This window comes from Varanus komodoensis, unplaced genomic scaffold, assembly GCF_004798865.1.
Source record: "Varanus komodoensis strain SLA01 unplaced genomic scaffold, ASM479886v1 scaffold1, whole genome shotgun sequence".
NCBI classification, from domain to species: domain Eukaryota; kingdom Metazoa; phylum Chordata; class Lepidosauria; order Squamata; family Varanidae; genus Varanus; species Varanus komodoensis.
This window is the reverse complement of record NW_025335268.1, coordinates 27,304,618-27,321,335: the sequence shown is the minus strand read 5'-3', so window position 1 is coordinate 27,321,335 and position 16,718 is coordinate 27,304,618. Positions and strand designations below refer to the sequence as shown.

Here is a 16,718-nt window from a genome sequence, read left to right as displayed (position 1 = left end):
TTTGCATATATTTCCCAGTCAAAAGCATTGCACAAAAAATCTCAGAAGTTGCAAAATAAATAACCCCTCAGGATGTGGTGGAGTAGAACAGAGCAAGCAGAGGTCCAGACAAACAGTACTTACATCTGCCTGACTCCCATGGAGCCCTATTCTCCTCATCCCATTCAGCTATCTTAGGGTGCCATTCAACACGTCAAAGTAACAGGTTCACACTGCTCACCCCCTTTGGTGCTCCTACTTTTATTGCTCCCCTCCCCACCCCCAGTTGGCAACTGGACTCTGACAGTTGTGCAAAAATTAACATAGAGCAGCCTTGCCTTATCAGTTTCCCTGCATATTACCTACTCCATGTTGCTTCTTCTACAGCAGAGAAACACAAGAAAATTGACCAGAAAAGATTACAAATATGGAATTGTTATTAAAGCGCACTTGCCCATTCACAAGGACCAAAAAAACCCTAAGTTTTTTTGAACACATTTGCACAATTCCCAGGGATCGAAAATACATTGATAGTCATTCTCAAGTGCCACTGGAGCATCAGTGGAGAGGCTGTCGCTGGCAGCAACAAGGACAAGAGTGCAGAGGAGGAAGGCTGTAGCGCCTGCTAGCTGTTCCCACAACCCGTGGTAAAGTTGCTCTCCCACTAGATGACACAAGAGCCTCTGTAGATGGAATAACCCCCAGAACAAAGTCATTGGGGTGACTTGTTGCTGAAAAGGAAGTCACCCTGTGGGAAGCAGTCTGGCTTTGGTCGGCACAGCATGGGCTTATGCTGCAGTAAGAGTGTTAGTCTTCAAGGTGCCACAAGATTATATGTTGTAGTTGCTGCCACTGACTACCATGGCTGCTACTCTGGCCACTGAGGGGAGGTGGGCTCGCAAAAGAGTTTGCAGAAAACTGCCCTCTTTTTAAGTCTGAGGATTGTTTTAGTTATTCAAAGAGTCATTTCCTACATCTCAGCCCGACTGGCCTCCATGGCAGCTGACAGTAAGTGAAACTGATCAGTGCAGCAGCATCTTTCTAAAGATTTGAACAGCGTTATTCAGTACTTGTTTTCCCTAAGCTGACACTAGATGGTACTCTATCCAGGGCAGAACTTAAACGGTAAAACAGAGCGTATTTAGTAAATGATGACTTTCCCATTAGCACTGTATAAATTGATCATATGAGCATGTCCATGTGCAGAAATATGTCAGATATGACAATCTGAGGAAACAGACTAAACACAAGGTTCTCACTGAAGCCATGACCAAGCTGGAAAAGTGGCATGGGTCTGAATCGGCACAGGGCACCCTCTGGCCCAGCCTGGCCTGAAGATGCTTCAGCCTGCCCTGTCCCCTCTGGGCAAGGCTCGTTAAGCAGAATGTTTGATCCGAGAAATGCTGTGAAGGCCTGTGCGCCACTTCTAGCCCACCAGCTTGGTCCAGGGAGTGATGCAGCCCCTGGGCAAAAGTGGTTGCCTCCCCCCATTCTAAACTGATCAGTCTAAATCCATGGTCCTCAGACTGTTTGTTTATTTTTGCCATTTGTATGCCACCTCCTTTTTCAGGCCACCACCTTCTTTCCTCTTGTGCAACAACTCCAGGACCCCACATGCCATAGCACCTCTTTCTTTATATTAGGTCTATTGCTCTACTGCAAATTTAAAGCGACCAATCACTGCTCCCCCTTCCAGATCTTTCCACCACCCCCAGGGGGGTAGTACTGCCCACTTTGGGAATCGCTGGTCTAACTTATCAGAGTGAAAAAGAGAGATTCCCAGGGGTGCAGGACTCTCATGATTGGCACTGCAATGCCAGGACTGATTAGGTTGCCGATCCTGCTGGAGCCCACTGTACAAGAGCTGCCTGTAAACACTGAAGAGCTCTCTAGCCACCATCCATGCTTGCTTAAATTCCCCTGTTCTAAAATGTAAAACAAGCAAAAGTGCTCTTCATTTATCTTGCGTCAAATGACATTTGGATGTGATTGTGCATTCAGTGAAAAAAGGTGTGGGTAATTTTGCTTATATATAAGGATAAATTTTCTTCCCGCCACATAAACTTCTCTGCTGTGCCTTCCCTCTCCCTGCCCTGCACCAGTGCTAAACCTAGATGGCTGAAAATAGAGGCTTATGTGCAACAAGGGTGTGGGGCATCGGACTGTACTCTAAATGTCCTCAGAAAACATGAGTTACTGGGAAGGTTAGGAAATGTTCCCCAAGAAAGGGGCCCAGAGAAAAGGCTGGGTTCCTGGCTGTGTTGTGCACCAATTTGGCTGGATTGGGATATCCCTGGGCTGGAGCTCACAGAATTGCTCCAGGAGGGCCACACTGGTGCCCTTGCCAGTGCCAGTCAGACCCACCGTGCCATCACCTCTGCAGGGCAAAGCTCCAAGGAGACGTCCTCAGAAGTAGAAGGGGCAGCATCAGCACCAGCACTGCAGTGGCAGAGAGTGCGACCCTGCACTGTGCCCCTTCCTGTCACCACCACATTGCACCCCCTTTTCCCACTCTGCCCTCTCTGTAGGTCAGCATGCAGAGAGCCATGTGCCCGGAAGCAGTAGTCACGGGGCCCTTCCGAAGCCCTTCCAGACCTCATGGGAGCCAGAAAGCACTTGCAGGACTCCTGCAGCTGCTGCTTACAGGTATGTGAGGGGATGTCACATGGAGATGGGTAGAGACCAGTTCTCCCCTGCAGAGGAGGGCAGGAAGCATTCCAATGGAGCAAAGCTCAGGGAGCCAAGGTTCCATTTGGATGCCAGGAAGCACTTCCTGACAGTCAGGACCCCGAGGGTGTGGAATGGGCTTCCACAGGAGGTGGTGGAGGCCCCATTGGTGCAGGTGTTCAAGAATAGGCTGGACGTCCACATGGTGGGCATGTCGTGAGCGGAGCCGGCTGGTGCCGGAGGTCAGACTAGATGGCCCGGGAGACCCCTTCTGACTCGCTCTGTTTCTGTGTTTCTATGCTTCCAGCCATGAATTACAAGGCCACCTGCTCACTGCAGTAAATGGCATGAGGGGGCAGGAGGAGGGCTGCAATTCACACAACCTGATGTGGGTGCCTTACCTTGCTTTATGCAGGAGCAACCTGAGGAAGGAGATGTGAGAGGAAGACTTCTGGAGACTTTCTGTATAATCTGATGTCTCCTGATGAAAATGCATACCTTTTCTGCAGAACATGCAAGATGAGGTACATCAGCTCCCACTATCAGGGCTGGCCAGGGCTGATGGGAATTGTGGTCCTACACATCTGCCGTCCAAGCATCTGGCACGGGTGGGGAAGACTGTGAGGAGGAGACAGAAGCAGGAGAAGATCATAGAATGGCAGAGCTAGAAGGGGCCAGAGGGCCAACCCACTGCTCAGTGCAGGACTCCCAGTTAAACCATCCCTCTCAGGTGGCTATCCTGTTTATCATTTCCTTGTTCATGAAGCCCACATAGATCTGCTGCTATCAACAGGAAAACATGATCAGTTTCAGGCCCAGCTGGAAGTAGTCATCAGATGAGCTGGCAAATCTCTCACTCAACTATTCCTGATGTTTGGGACAATGCCCATGCCCACCAGTGCTACATCACAGCATTGTGAAGATTTAGAAACATAGGAAAAAAGCAAGTCAGAAGGGGCCTCCTGGGCCATCTAGTCAGACCCCCGGCTCCAGCCAGCTCCACTCAAGTAATCCCCAACATGTGGTTGTCCAAGCTTTCTTTCCTTGAACACCCTCACTGATGGGGGCTCAACCACCTCCCTTGGAAGCCCTTTCCATATCCTAGGGGCCCTAACCATCAGGAAGTACTTCCTGACATCCAACCTGAACCTGGTTCCTTGAGCTTTGCCCCAGTGGAACACATCCTGCCCTCCACTGCAGGGAAGAACAGGTCATGGCCCTCCTCCACGTGACATCCCCTCACACACCTATAGGTTGCTAAAAGATCCCCTGGAGTCTCCACTTCTCCAGGCTGAAAAGACCCAGTTCCCTCAATCACTCCTCATATGTCATCCCTCCCAACCCGGCTACCATTCTTGTGACCCTGCCCTGAACCGATTCTAACCTGTCTCTCCTATCATGTGGAGTCCAGAACTGGATGAGCCCAGTTGTGGGCGCAGCAGAGTTGTGTAGAGGCAGAGAACAAAGTTTGTGTTCTTGAGTACAGCCTCACTGTGCATTCACATTGTCATGTTGACCAACATGCAGAGAGGGAGACAAGCCAAGTATATGCTTAGCAGAAATGGCACAAGGCCATGTCTCCAACCATCCTGTGTGATTCCTCTGCCTGATTTTAAACACCTAAATGCAGTCTGTGCGGCAATTAACAGCGTCCACCAAAATCTTGATCTGTGTCAGCTCCTTTTCAAAGTTTCTGATTTATTTGTTTTATCCAATTTATTTATTTTGAACTTACTGTATTGGTAGAAGGCTGGGAATGAAGGTTGCCTTCTCCTTGGTACTGAAACTAAAGAGCTGGGAGGCAAGAGGAGGTTGTAAACAATAAAAACAGGAAAAAATCTCAACCATTTAAATCAATACAAGTCCAGGCTTGTGCAGAATAAGATGTAAACAACAGAAGTAAGAGAAACCAGTCTAATGCTCTTCTTCTTGCAAGTATTCCAATCCAGGCTGCTGCAGGTGCAAGTGCTGGCATGACCCATTCAGAAAAATGAGTTAACAAGGAAGCATTTTATCCATGTCAATAATCCAGCTACAGGAATGAGGAACCCAGCCTGATTATTTCCCCTGAGGGTAATTTGATTTGCATAGCAACATAATGAGCCTGACACAGTGTGTTCAGATATCACAATAACTTTCCTTCTAATCACAGGAAGGCAAGAATGCTGGCAGGCTCTCCTTTTCCCCCCAAAGTGAAGTGATATGATACAAGTTCCTGCACCTGCCTTGAAAGTGAGTTCTCTGCCATGTGAAAACTCTTCCCTTCCAGGTGTTCTGGCCTACAGTGCCAATCATCCATTACCACAAGCCATGCTGGCTGGGGTGAGAGGACTTGCAGTCCAAACATCTGAAAGGCAGTAGGTTGGGGAGGGTTATTTAGTGCAGGGCTGGGCAATATTATAGCCCTCCAGATGTTTTGCCCTACAATACCCATGTTCCTTACTACTGACTATGATGGCTGGGACTGATGGGAGTTGCAGGCCAAATCATCTGGGGGGCTACAACGTTGTGAGGAGGAGCTTCAGAACAGGCAAAACTACAATGAATGGAACAGCATGTGTATTGCATGATGAAAGCCATTCCCAGGACATGGCAAAGAAGCCTAACAGAAGAAGGTATCTTTGAAGTAAGTTTGAAGAACAAAATGCTTGATAATCCCAGAGAGGCAAAGGGCAATAAATGCCCAGGGCATTCATTGTGCACCTGGGATCCCTCACTCATGGAAGTTTGCAGGGCCTTTTTCGCAATGCTGTAATTCCCCAGGACCTCTCCCATGTGTTCCAGTCATTTTGCAGTCTTTTCAAGTGCAAGGAAAGTCTTGTATTTTCCTAGATGACGCCATGATTGGCTATGGAAGCCATGTATATTTTTGCAACTCCACTCTATACTACAATGTCACTCTGTGGTGCATAATGGAACAACATATGGAAGGCAAGGAGGGAAAAAATCCTACCCACCACCACAAAGACCTCATGTGAAGGATGCAGTAATCCTGTAAAGAAAATGGGAGAAGATGCCTTGCTAAAGCACTGGGTTCTGTGCCTCACACAGAGAGAAGCCCAAAGGGGGCAGACAGGAGAGAAAAGCTCAGGTGAAAGGCTGGGAGGAAGCCCAAAACTTCAGGTACCAGGTACCAGGGCCATCACTAGGCAGGGTAAGGAGACCCTGGTGTTATTCTGATGTCATAAGGGGCAGCAAAGTGTGAGTTAATTATTATTACTGGATTTCTACTGCCTGTGTGGTTTTCTGCCACTGGTGACTTGGCCAGACTTGTGTACTATGTTGATTTGGGGACTGAGGAGGGAAACACCATTTGTTCTTCTGCCTCACACGACAGGAGACCTTGGCACACATTGCCCTGGGTGGGGATCCTAAAGGGTGTATCTGCCTCTCCTTTCTCTCCTTTTATACCAGGAATGGGCAACTTTGAGTCATCCAGGGCAATTTGGACATGTACTCGCTGGTGTCAAATTGTTTTGGAAAGCATCTATAGCAGTATCAGGTATCAAAAGGGTCTAAGGCTTGCAGACAAATTAATTTTGACTATTTTGGCCCTTGAGCACTTTTTAAAATTTGGGGAATAGACAGGAGTACCTGGATTTACACACTAAAATTCGAGGAGCCTCATTTCAAGACTATGCATGTTAACTTTTGTAATACAACACCGGGGTCCCTGACACAGCTGGCACATTTCCACATAAGACATGGTAAAACTAGTTTTGAGGAGTACACACATTTGACAGATGAGCTAATTTTGCTGAGCCCAAATAAAACAAAACAATCCTACATTTAAATAGAAAGAAACCTTTTCTGTTTCCTGGATGTGTCCAGTGAGCTTTATCCATCATACAAGCCATCTGTCCCTGTTTTCTAGTACTTGTTATTGTTATGTGCCATCAAGTCATCCCCGACGTATGTCAACCCTATGAATGAACACCATCCAAAACACCGTGTCTTTCACAGCCCTGCACAGGTTTTGCCAAGTTAAGGCTGTGGTTCCCTTTGTGGAATCCATCCATTTCATATTTAGTTTTCCTCTTCTTGTTCTGTCCTCAAACTTTCCCCACACACTTTTTCCTGGTAAATTAGTGCTTCTGTTTTTCCTTTTGAGGGGAATTTGGAGGCGCATACATTTACAGTCTTCAGCTTGTGTGTGGCTGCATTAGCTTCTCCTACTCTCACACACTGACCATTACTGCAGTATAGAGCAGACAGAACAGCCTTTCCACAGCCTGTAGTCTAACGGTGTGTTTGCAGTGGGAGGGCAGAACAGACAGGCAGGGATTTTTTCTGTGAGAGTAAAATTACAAATTTTTGTTTCAGAAATACTGAAAGTCATAGCAGTTAGCCACCAGGTCTCTAGCATGCAAGAGCTACAAGGGGTGTGCATGCATGTGTGTTGTAAATTAGTGTGCTTTCTGGCGTGTTTTGCATTGCTCATACAGGATGCCTTTGCAAGGTGAATGAGAAGCCCCGAACATGACAGTAAAATGTGGGTGAAGAGGTACTTTGGCCTTTCCCTCCCTCTCCAACAGAATCCCTCCTTCAGGATAGTGTAAGGGTTTCAACCAGGACAATTCTCCTTCCCCTCTTTTGTTTTGAACTGACATACGCAACATTTTGTAAGTTCTTAACATCACTGAAGATGTTGGGCTGTTTCTTTTCTAATGTTTACTTTACATACTAATATGCTTCTACATACTGAGGAATCTTCTGATTATGCAAAATGGACTATCTTCCTTTTGGTTCCCATTTCAATATAATTGAAAGCTGGTGGGCTCTGGGCCACCAAAGTTTGGTGTTAGAAGGTAATAATAATGACAAGTGATTGTTTATTGCTCCTTCTTCCTTTTGGCTCAATAGGAATTGTAAGATTGCAAGGAGACGATAAACTGCTGTAACATGGAGCTGCAGCAGTCTAAAGCTGTGTATTTCTCTTAACTTTTATTACACTGAACTTCTTTCTCCACATTCCACTTTCAAAAGTATCAAATGGGTTTATATGCTTCCCATGGGGAACAAACTAATCATGGGAGAGCATGCTAAGTCCAGTAAATGTTTTATGAGTAAATATGAATGTCAGCTGTCTCAAACTTGCCCAACTTGATCCGGGTTGTATAGTATTGTATCATACAGCTCCTCTCCATTGCATTGGTCCCAGTCTGAACAGTACCTGTTCTTCCTGTATGTGCTTCCATTCTGCTGAAGGGGCAAAAGTAACAGTAAAGGGGCTGTTCTGGAGATGTTGAGAGTAGAAGGCATAGAAATGAGACCATAGGGTATGTGATAGAGGCATTCTTGGACAGTTCCTCTGGACAAGGAGGAACTCAGAAAAGCCGAGCACCATTCTAAGGAAGATGGAAATGAGAAAGCATCTATTCGTCTCACCCCAAGAATAGTCATGTTGCCTGCATGGTGACTTGCCTGCCTTCTGGGGAGGTTGTAGACATGTTGCCTCATCTAGTTCATGGTTAGTGCAGGGAGCAATTAACATTCATGTTGCGTGGCAGCACTAGAATTGGCACCAGTTTTAATTTACTAACTTCAGCTTCATTGCTGTTGATTATTTATATGTTATTTTATCTTGTGTATTTTAATTATGTTACCTATTGGTGTTTTTATCCTAATGGCCACCCAGAGTGTGTGATGCTAATGAGTGGTCTTTGAACATATTAAATAAATATGCAAACATTGAAAAATCTATTTGTGTAGACCTTCGAGGAAGTATTCACAGAAATGCTGTGTGTTCCGCACACATGGCCCATCGGCTAGGCAGAGCTGAGGGTTCGCAACACATGGATGAGCCAGTAATGTCAGGAGAGATTTGTTGGGTGCAGGGGAACACTCTCAATCAGCCTGTACAGGTCTGGACAGGTCAGACTCCACCTGAGGTCAAACAGAACCAGACTGCTGGGGTTTGAGGCAAAAGGAGCTAAGCAGCAGGCAGGATGAGGCAACGCTGAGGATGAGGGTGTAAATATTCCAGGTCATCCATGTAGGCTGTAGCAACACACTTACAGGTAGAGCATGACAACTGAACCAAGAGGTCAGAGGGCCTTAGAGGACAATGCACCTGCTCAAAGGCATTTGTACAGGGACACATGCTGTCCCTGTGCTGCCAGGAACCACTGTTAGTGCTTCCTAAAACAACTGGAAAAGAGCTGAAATGCTAGTTTCAGGAATGGAATGGGAGCGAACAGCTCCACTGAGCTATCCTGCTTATGAGTCTTTAATTTTGGGCTTGGTCTAGGAAGCACTAACAAGGGGTCCATCTGGTGCAATAGAAATGCCAGTGTCACAATGATGCTATTGGGTACTACCCATGGTATTTGTTGATGCTAGAGTCTTCTAAGCTGGAAGATGCTGGAGTGCTTGATGCCAAGCAAAAGCATTGATAGAATGGTTGCAACAGAAGCCTGGTGAAATCAGGTTGAGGAAGGATATAAAGTATCAGAAAATGTAAGAGCAAGACTTCTCCACAAAATTATGGGTAGCACCACCAGACCACTAAAAACAACTCAGTACTAATTTGCCACCCTGACTGAAATTCTGTGGGTGAGGTTGGGACGGATTGCATACTGTGAGTGACTTCTGGGTGGAGACAAAATGCACAGCATGACAGTTTGAGATCAGTTTTACATGTCATAACTGACTGATGCCTTCTTCAGCTTTGCAGGCTGGGTTGCAGCAAGAAATCCTTCCCCACCTGAGTAATGAGGACATAGGAAAGGAAAAATGAATAAAGAGGTCCTGGATACAGCCTTAATAGAAAACTGTGGCGTGACTCCTTTAATATAGTGTACAGTTCTGGTCACTGCACCTAAAAGGAGATCTGGTGGAGCTGGAAAAGGTGCAGAGAAAGGAAATGCTTGGAGCAACTCCCTTATGAGGAAGGTTACATGAGATTGCTTAGCTAAGAAAAATGGGGAGACATGATAGAAATGTACACAATTATGCATGCTGGGCAGAAAGTGGACAAGGAGGAATTTTTCTCCCTCTCCTATAATTTTAGAACTCAGGGTCATTCCATGAAGCTGACTGATGGGAGAAAGGTAGCACTTCTTCACTCAAGTGTATAGTTACAGAATTCTCTTCCACAAGCTTCACTTCCCCAGTTTGGATGGTTTTAAACAGGTATTAGACAAATTCATGGGGAAGCCTTGAATGTCTTCTACTGGCTACTAGTTCTTGATGGCTAGATGGTCCTTTTAGTGTGAGAGGCAGTTTATCTATGCACACCAGCTACTGGGCAGGAGGGTGCTGTTGCATCTACATCGGGGTCTCAAACTCAACTTACCTGGGGGCAGTCTGGGTGAGGCTGGGCCACATCAAGTATTCCACCACTGCAGTGGTGGTGGGCCGCTCATCCCGCGTCGCTCCCGGAGGCTGGCCCGGGCGCTGCCGGTGCTTTGAAGGCCGCAGGGACCCTCCCCCATTTCTTGCTGGCCTACAGGTTGGCAGAGGAGGATGCTAGAGAACGGTGGCATCCTTAATACCACTATTGATGTGATTCCTGTTTCTTGAGTGCTGAGAGATCATCAAATCCTCAGATGCCTCCTTCCACCAAGGATTTTAACCATGTGAAATCCTTGAACCACCTAACTAGAGTATACTCTTAAACCTCAGCAGCACTATTTGTGCATCGGGTTATGCTGTGCTGCAAAACGGACTCAAAGAACTACTTGTGGTAACCAAGTCGTGCAACATAGCTTTCCTGCCCTTCTTCCAATTGCATAGGCCATCATATTCCCCTGAAAACTCTGTTTCTAAGACTTGAGGGGAGCCTTTGAAATATCCTGCAGTGTGCTGGGGATAAGCACCCCATTTGCTTGGAGTGGATATGCCTTGTGCTTAATTCAGGGGCAATCTGACTCTAAATCATGGATAATTACTGGAAAGGAAGACAGCTAGGAAACCCACAAAGTAATCCTATACATGTTCCCCAATACACAAGACATGTTGAACTCAAACAATGCTTAATTCCAGATAGGTAGGTGTAAGATTACAGCCTCAATTTTTTACCTGCTAGAAATTTTTAGTATCTTTGCTGCTCTACAATTTATATTATCTATACTTTTCTAAGGATGAACAAGGACTTCCCAAAAATACAGATTCCAATTTTAACACACAACATAAAATGAGATGGAAAGGTTTTTGAAATTATAGTCTACGTAATTTGTGCTTTGTTCTTATCTTTAAAAACTTCACTTAAAAGCAGGCTGGCGCATTCTTAATATTTTCCATAGCAAACTAAAAGAGTTTCAATATGATCAGGGGTGGGGGAGGGGAGGAAATCAAGATTATGGAGAACCAGATTTAACTTAAGTGTTGTATCAAACAGTACAAAACTGTTAGTAGCAGCCGGCAGAGGACAGCCTCCTCCTTAACATGAGAGTGCTTTGTGGGTAGCTATTAAATCACTCCTCCCATCATCTTCTGTGAGATGTCATGAGTACAAGTTACACAGTTCACCTGTATGGACACCAGTGCAGGGTCCATGGGTATGGCATAATGCCTCTGAGGTTCTGAACTCAGTCAACAGAGATGTGTTCTAGATGGCCATCCAAGTGCCCCCCTCCCCCATTTTAAGGGCTGTGTCTGCAGCAGAGGAAACATCAAGGTACCCTTCCCATGTGGTTAGAGATTATAACTGTAGTGTTGAGTTACTAGGAGGCAATCTTCTTCCCCCACCCTGCCCTCAGCCTCTTCTTTAAAAACAATCACAGCTAGATAATTAAAAACAGGGGTTATAAATGAAGCTAACAGAAGACCTTGACTGCAGCTGCAGTGTCACTGACTGCTAAAAACAGATACACATACACACACTTTATCAGATTACTAATTAGTTGCTCTGGAGTAGGCTGTAAAAATGTTACATAATTACAAATAACCACATTGTTTCAAGAACCTTTATACATCTTTTAATTAGATTAGCTTTACAAGCAACTTGAGAGCTCTTTCAGTAATGAACACTGTTTTTCAAAAGTTACATGACTTTATAGGAAATCTGCAAATGAATCCTGAATTTCTTTGCCTGCTAGATAAAAGTCTTGTGTTTTACAGCTGGCTAATGTCAAGAAATAAAAATAGCATTATGAAGCTTTATCTTTAAACCAGGACTAAACACATATACAGGCCATAAGACAGTTCAAAAATAGTCTGAAACAGGTTCCTGCTTTGTGACACCCAGGGCTGAAGATTTAACTGACATGAACAATTTCTAAAAGGACATTAGAAAGACCCAGTTTGGTGACCTTTAGTAAATAACAAATTGAGAGATTTAAGCACATTTTATATCTCCCCAGCAAGCACAAATGTAAGACGTTGATACTTTAAACAGAGGGAAAAACAAGGCGTATGTTTTGCATTTCTAACACATTAAACATAATACAAAAGCAGTTAAAAGTTAGAAATGGTGTTTCTCAGGTCTGAATCAGTGCATTGCACTGCAGACCAGTAAAGATGATTTACACTCCTTGGTCAGGCTTGCAGAGGCACTTACTGTAGATGTGTTTTCTTCTAATTTACCAGGATGAAGAGAACCAAACTGTTAGAAATTTTGACAGCTAATCATTTTTGGGGGGGGGAAATAAAAAACCAAAGACTTTTGTCACAAGCTCCCCGGTATACTACCACAACAATATTGACTTCCCCCCTTCTGTCAGTTGTCACTAAACACAATCCTTTTTTCATGTTTTACATGAATAGTAAGCTTTTTTTAAATAAAAATTACTGAGCTTTCCATAGAAAAGGTCTCTAATAAGAGTACAAACTATACAGATGCTAAAATTGTCAACGTTGTACATACAGAAATATTTCTGTACACTCACATTGTTTTGAATAAGTGAGGGAATCAAGGAACAAACGATGGAACATTTAAGTGGGAAGGCTCATGTTTGTAAGGCTGGTAGAATGTAAAAGCTTCCCTTCAGGGGATTACTGTTCAGCACCAACCCAACTCATCAAGGCAAACATTTTTGAAATATCTGATTGAGTGAACTTTATTCTCTATTGCTTTACCTTAAAGGTTTCTTTCCTTGTCAAAAACAACTTCATCTATCTGAGGCCAATGCTAAAAATTTCTCAGCAATATAAAAAACCTTTACATGTTAAGCCTGTAGTGATACACTGCAGTCTTAATGAATTTAACACACCCATGGCATGATATAAAGACGACCAAGAGGCCAAACCGCAAAGGAGAAAGGATACTGTTGGTTTAACCATCTCTGATTTTAAGTTGCATTACCTTACAAACAGTGGAAGAAAGTAAGCTTTTAAAAATGAATCAATACTGAGATCTCCCATCAAGGTAGTAGAAGGGGGTGTTGGTACATCTAGAAGCCCAGAAAAGCCCTTATATTTAGGGATTGGATGATACTTATGGGCAGAGCCCACATGGCAATTCACCTGCACAAGCACCACTCGAAAGGAGCAGGAGCTACACTAGAGCACAGCTGTGCTACTGCATGATCTTCATTCCCATCAAACTGCTTTCACAGATGAAGCTCCCAGTGGATCACACCCAGTTTCAACACCAAAGACAGTACAGATAGCATCAAGTTCACTTAGTGCCAGCCAGTCACTTGGAAAACCCCAATGAGACAGATACAGAATGCTTGCTCTCTGGATTCAACATATAAAACCACAAGTTTAAGAAAGTAACTGACAGCAAGATAGGCATCTGTTTCAGTTTTTAAAAAAGTTTCAGAAACACAGTACAGCAGCAATCTTTTTTAAAAAAAATCAAATTAGTGTATGAACATAAAAACAATCAGGTTCTTAGATGGTAATTAAAGTGCTCCTTTTCAGACTTTAGGTGAAAAGAAAAAGTGATCATCAGTTACTGGCAATTCTTATTTAAATTAGGTTTTGCATCGTAGGTAACAGCATGAACAGCAGATTTACAAAAATAGACAAAAGTTATTTTAGAAGATGTTTGCTTTGCTCAATTTCAATCAGTTGGACCTGGTTATACAAAATGTATTTAAAATTCAAACTTTCACCACATTTTAAAAAGGGGGGATGAATAGCATTGAGCTAGATGACTGAATAAATGCCAAAATATGAAGGACAGAAAACTTCTATGTAGGGCACTTTATGTGTAAGCTGTTTCTTCTCAGTGCTTATCTTCATATAAGCAGTCACAGGACTGGAGTCACAATCATGTAGTATAATGCTTCAGCAGTTAGAAAACCATTTGATGCAACACTGAAACCTATTATATGTTTATTCCAAATGTTGATTTGGTGTTGATTTTCTTTTGTCTCATTCACATTCAGAAGTTAATAGACAGCGCCAAGATTGTTTGGGGATGGAGAAGAGCCAGGATGTAGCATAAGGAATTGCTAGATCAAAGACTTTATAAAAGGTCTTTCCCATTTGAATCAGAAGGTTTATTAAGTTCAACCCTCACACCTTTTTCACCTGCAAAAAAAAGGGGGGGGAGTGATAATAGACAGGGATGTTTACACTAATACATGTTCTCGAATTTATTTTTCTTTTTGCTACTGAACTTTTACATGTTGTACAAAGCTTTTACAAAGCTTCAGCATACAATGCTAGCTTCAATTCAGATTAAACACATTAAGGACCTGTTTGCAAGATCATATGGAGTGGGTTACCTTCTGCTGTGGCTTATTTTTTCTTTCACAGATTTCAGTTGCATGCTGGGGAGGAGGTGGATTGGCACAATTACTCTCAGAAAAGTAGCTTGTTGTGCAAAACACCACCCAGGATGATTTGTTGCCATTGGTAACAAGCCACCCAGAACCCTACAACAGCCACCGTGATAGCAATGCCATGATAAAAAGCATGTCAACAAAGGTAAGTGAATCCTCCCAGTCTGTGGCTGATTTCTCCTCTGTGATCATGTGAACTTAGTCTAAAGGTTGGTCTGTATGTCATGGTAAATTATCCAGAAAATAAGCTATACTGCTTGGCAGTACAACTGCTAGTCCCCTCACAGATATGCAGGTACTATTCAGCTAGCTACAGCCTGTTTCTTCCATAATTCTCTCGCATACTCTCAGCACATATCCCTATTGACCTTTGCAGCACAACCTCAGCATACATTCTGTTACTCTACTAATAAGTGCATTTGCACTTGTTACTGAGGTTTAGGCTTTTTGTTAAAAAAATGTTCACCTTCAGTTTGTTCAAAACTTCAGAAAGATTTGCACAGCTGTTACTCTTTTTTTCATCTAAGAGACTTGCAGAAAATTAACAGAGCTTTTTTCCACCTTCCGGGAAATCTATCCAAATTTAACCATTTATTTCTTTTAACTTTTGGAGAGTCTAACAAACCTGCTTTTGCACAGACTTGCACTACTTTGTTAAAGCAGAGTGTTAGTGGATTTGCATTTTCATTTTAATAAATGAAATTAAGAAATTAATGAAAACTTAATGTATAAGAAACTAAGGCATCCAAAATGCATTCATTTCAGTATTCAGTGCATGTTCTATCCAGATGCACTTATGAAATACAGCTGTTAATGCCTGTGAACTCTGATGGTGGTATTGTCATTTAGCTATTTAACTATGCATAGTAAAATATAGAAAGACAGACACTGAAAACAGTAAACCAGTTACCTGTTAAGTACTTTACTTTAGCGCGGGCTCTTTCATCTGCATCAAAATACCACACTGTTATTGCGTACCTTTAAAAGAATGAAAAAGTTGAAGCAGGAACATATTAAATTAAAAATAGCTTTACAGTACTGAGATTATTTCTTCAAGTTTTACTTGACAAAGCATTATACTAGGTCTACCAGGCAGCTTTTGTAATGCTTCTTTTCTGAATGTGGTACTTATGGTTCATGCTCCTTATTTGATAATGATGCCTACAGACACGACAAGGAGACATTCCATGATATGTCACTGCTCCCTGTCCCTTGTTTGATGTTGTTATGATGACTAACAAAGCCTGCACACAAAACTGTCCAGGTTAAAGAAGGAAACTAGAATTCCTCTCACTAACACAAGAGTCTCTGGGTTGGATCCAGACTTGGAGCCAGTGTTAATTAACTGTAGGCTCAAGGAAGGAAAAACAAGCACACTGCCTCGAGCATATTCCTCACTTCTGCTTTCATTTTGCAGCACAACACTGCTTCTGTGAAGACTGCTTTTATGACATCTGCACCCAGGCACTCTGGGTTATTTATGGGTAGAAGAACCCAGAATTAAACTAAGAACTAATTATAGGTTTCTGTATATGTGGGAAAAGGTACACTGAAGAATGCAGAAATCCCCTGCCTGTGGTGTGGTACTGGCAAGAGGAAGGCAGTCAAGGGGTGTGAGCATACGTGTACACACAAAGCATCAGCGGCACTGCATCATCTCAATAAAGATGGCATGGGGTCTGCTCATGAAGTAGCAAATGAAGGTTTCATTCTTGATTTTACTGACTAGGAGCACACAGAGGGGTATTTGCCATTTTAGGTAAGATAAGGCTGAACCCCAAATAAGAATGGGAGATGAAGGTGGCTTTAAGAGAAGTCATAACTGGGAGCATCTATACATGACACAGCATGCAAGTGTGCTCCAGCCTATGGAAAGCAAGTCAACAGGCCTGAGCACACTGAAGACAGAGCACATTTTGTCACTATTTTATGTACACATGTATCACCAAAGCAGATGGCACTAACGCTCCTTTACTTAAAGAGAACACTGTCAGGTTTCAAAAGTTAACATTGTTCAGTGCCCAACAAACTGAGCTGCCAATATGAAATGGCAATCAGTCAGAAAAAAAGACACAAGTCTAGTCTGTCATAGTGATAAATGTATTGAAAATCTTTCTTTTATTATCATAAGTGTGTATGCTCTGATTTATTAAGAGACATACAAGAAATTTTGCCTTCTACTTCTAGCACCCCTCCACCTTTTTCTGCATGATGTTGGAAGCAAACATGCACTCATTATCTTGTAGGTGGTATCCTACCATTTCAGGTATTTCTTTCAAATTTATGGACACAGTAACTGTATACATATGTTAACATTTCCATATTAATCTTTGGCCTAACTGATTAACCCCCTCACCTGTATCTACTTTAAACAGCTTTTAAATTAAAATGTTT

The 16,718-nt window shown here is 43.2% G+C and overlaps 1 protein-coding gene across 6 annotated transcripts in view; it reads right to left on the bottom strand.

The window, feature by feature from the left end:
• The window catches only part of EGLN1 (egl-9 family hypoxia inducible factor 1), a 55,913-nt gene that overhangs the window by 8,577 nt on the left and 30,618 nt on the right, over positions 1–16,718 (bottom strand). For 3 of the 6 annotated variants that reach the window (XM_044420456.1, XM_044420442.1, XM_044420473.1), the window contains 2 exons: positions 15,235–15,302; positions 3,145–3,264 (listed from right to left, as the gene is read on the bottom strand). In XM_044420456.1, the coding sequence (XP_044276391.1) occupies positions 3,176–3,264; positions 15,235–15,302 (157 nt within the window). In that variant the 3' untranslated portion in view covers positions 3,145–3,175. Of the gene's footprint in view, positions 1–3,047; positions 3,265–11,551; positions 14,071–15,234; positions 15,303–16,718 lie in introns of those variants that run through there. The other 3 variants (XM_044420464.1, XM_044420482.1, XR_006413775.1) reach the window with 2 other exon arrangements.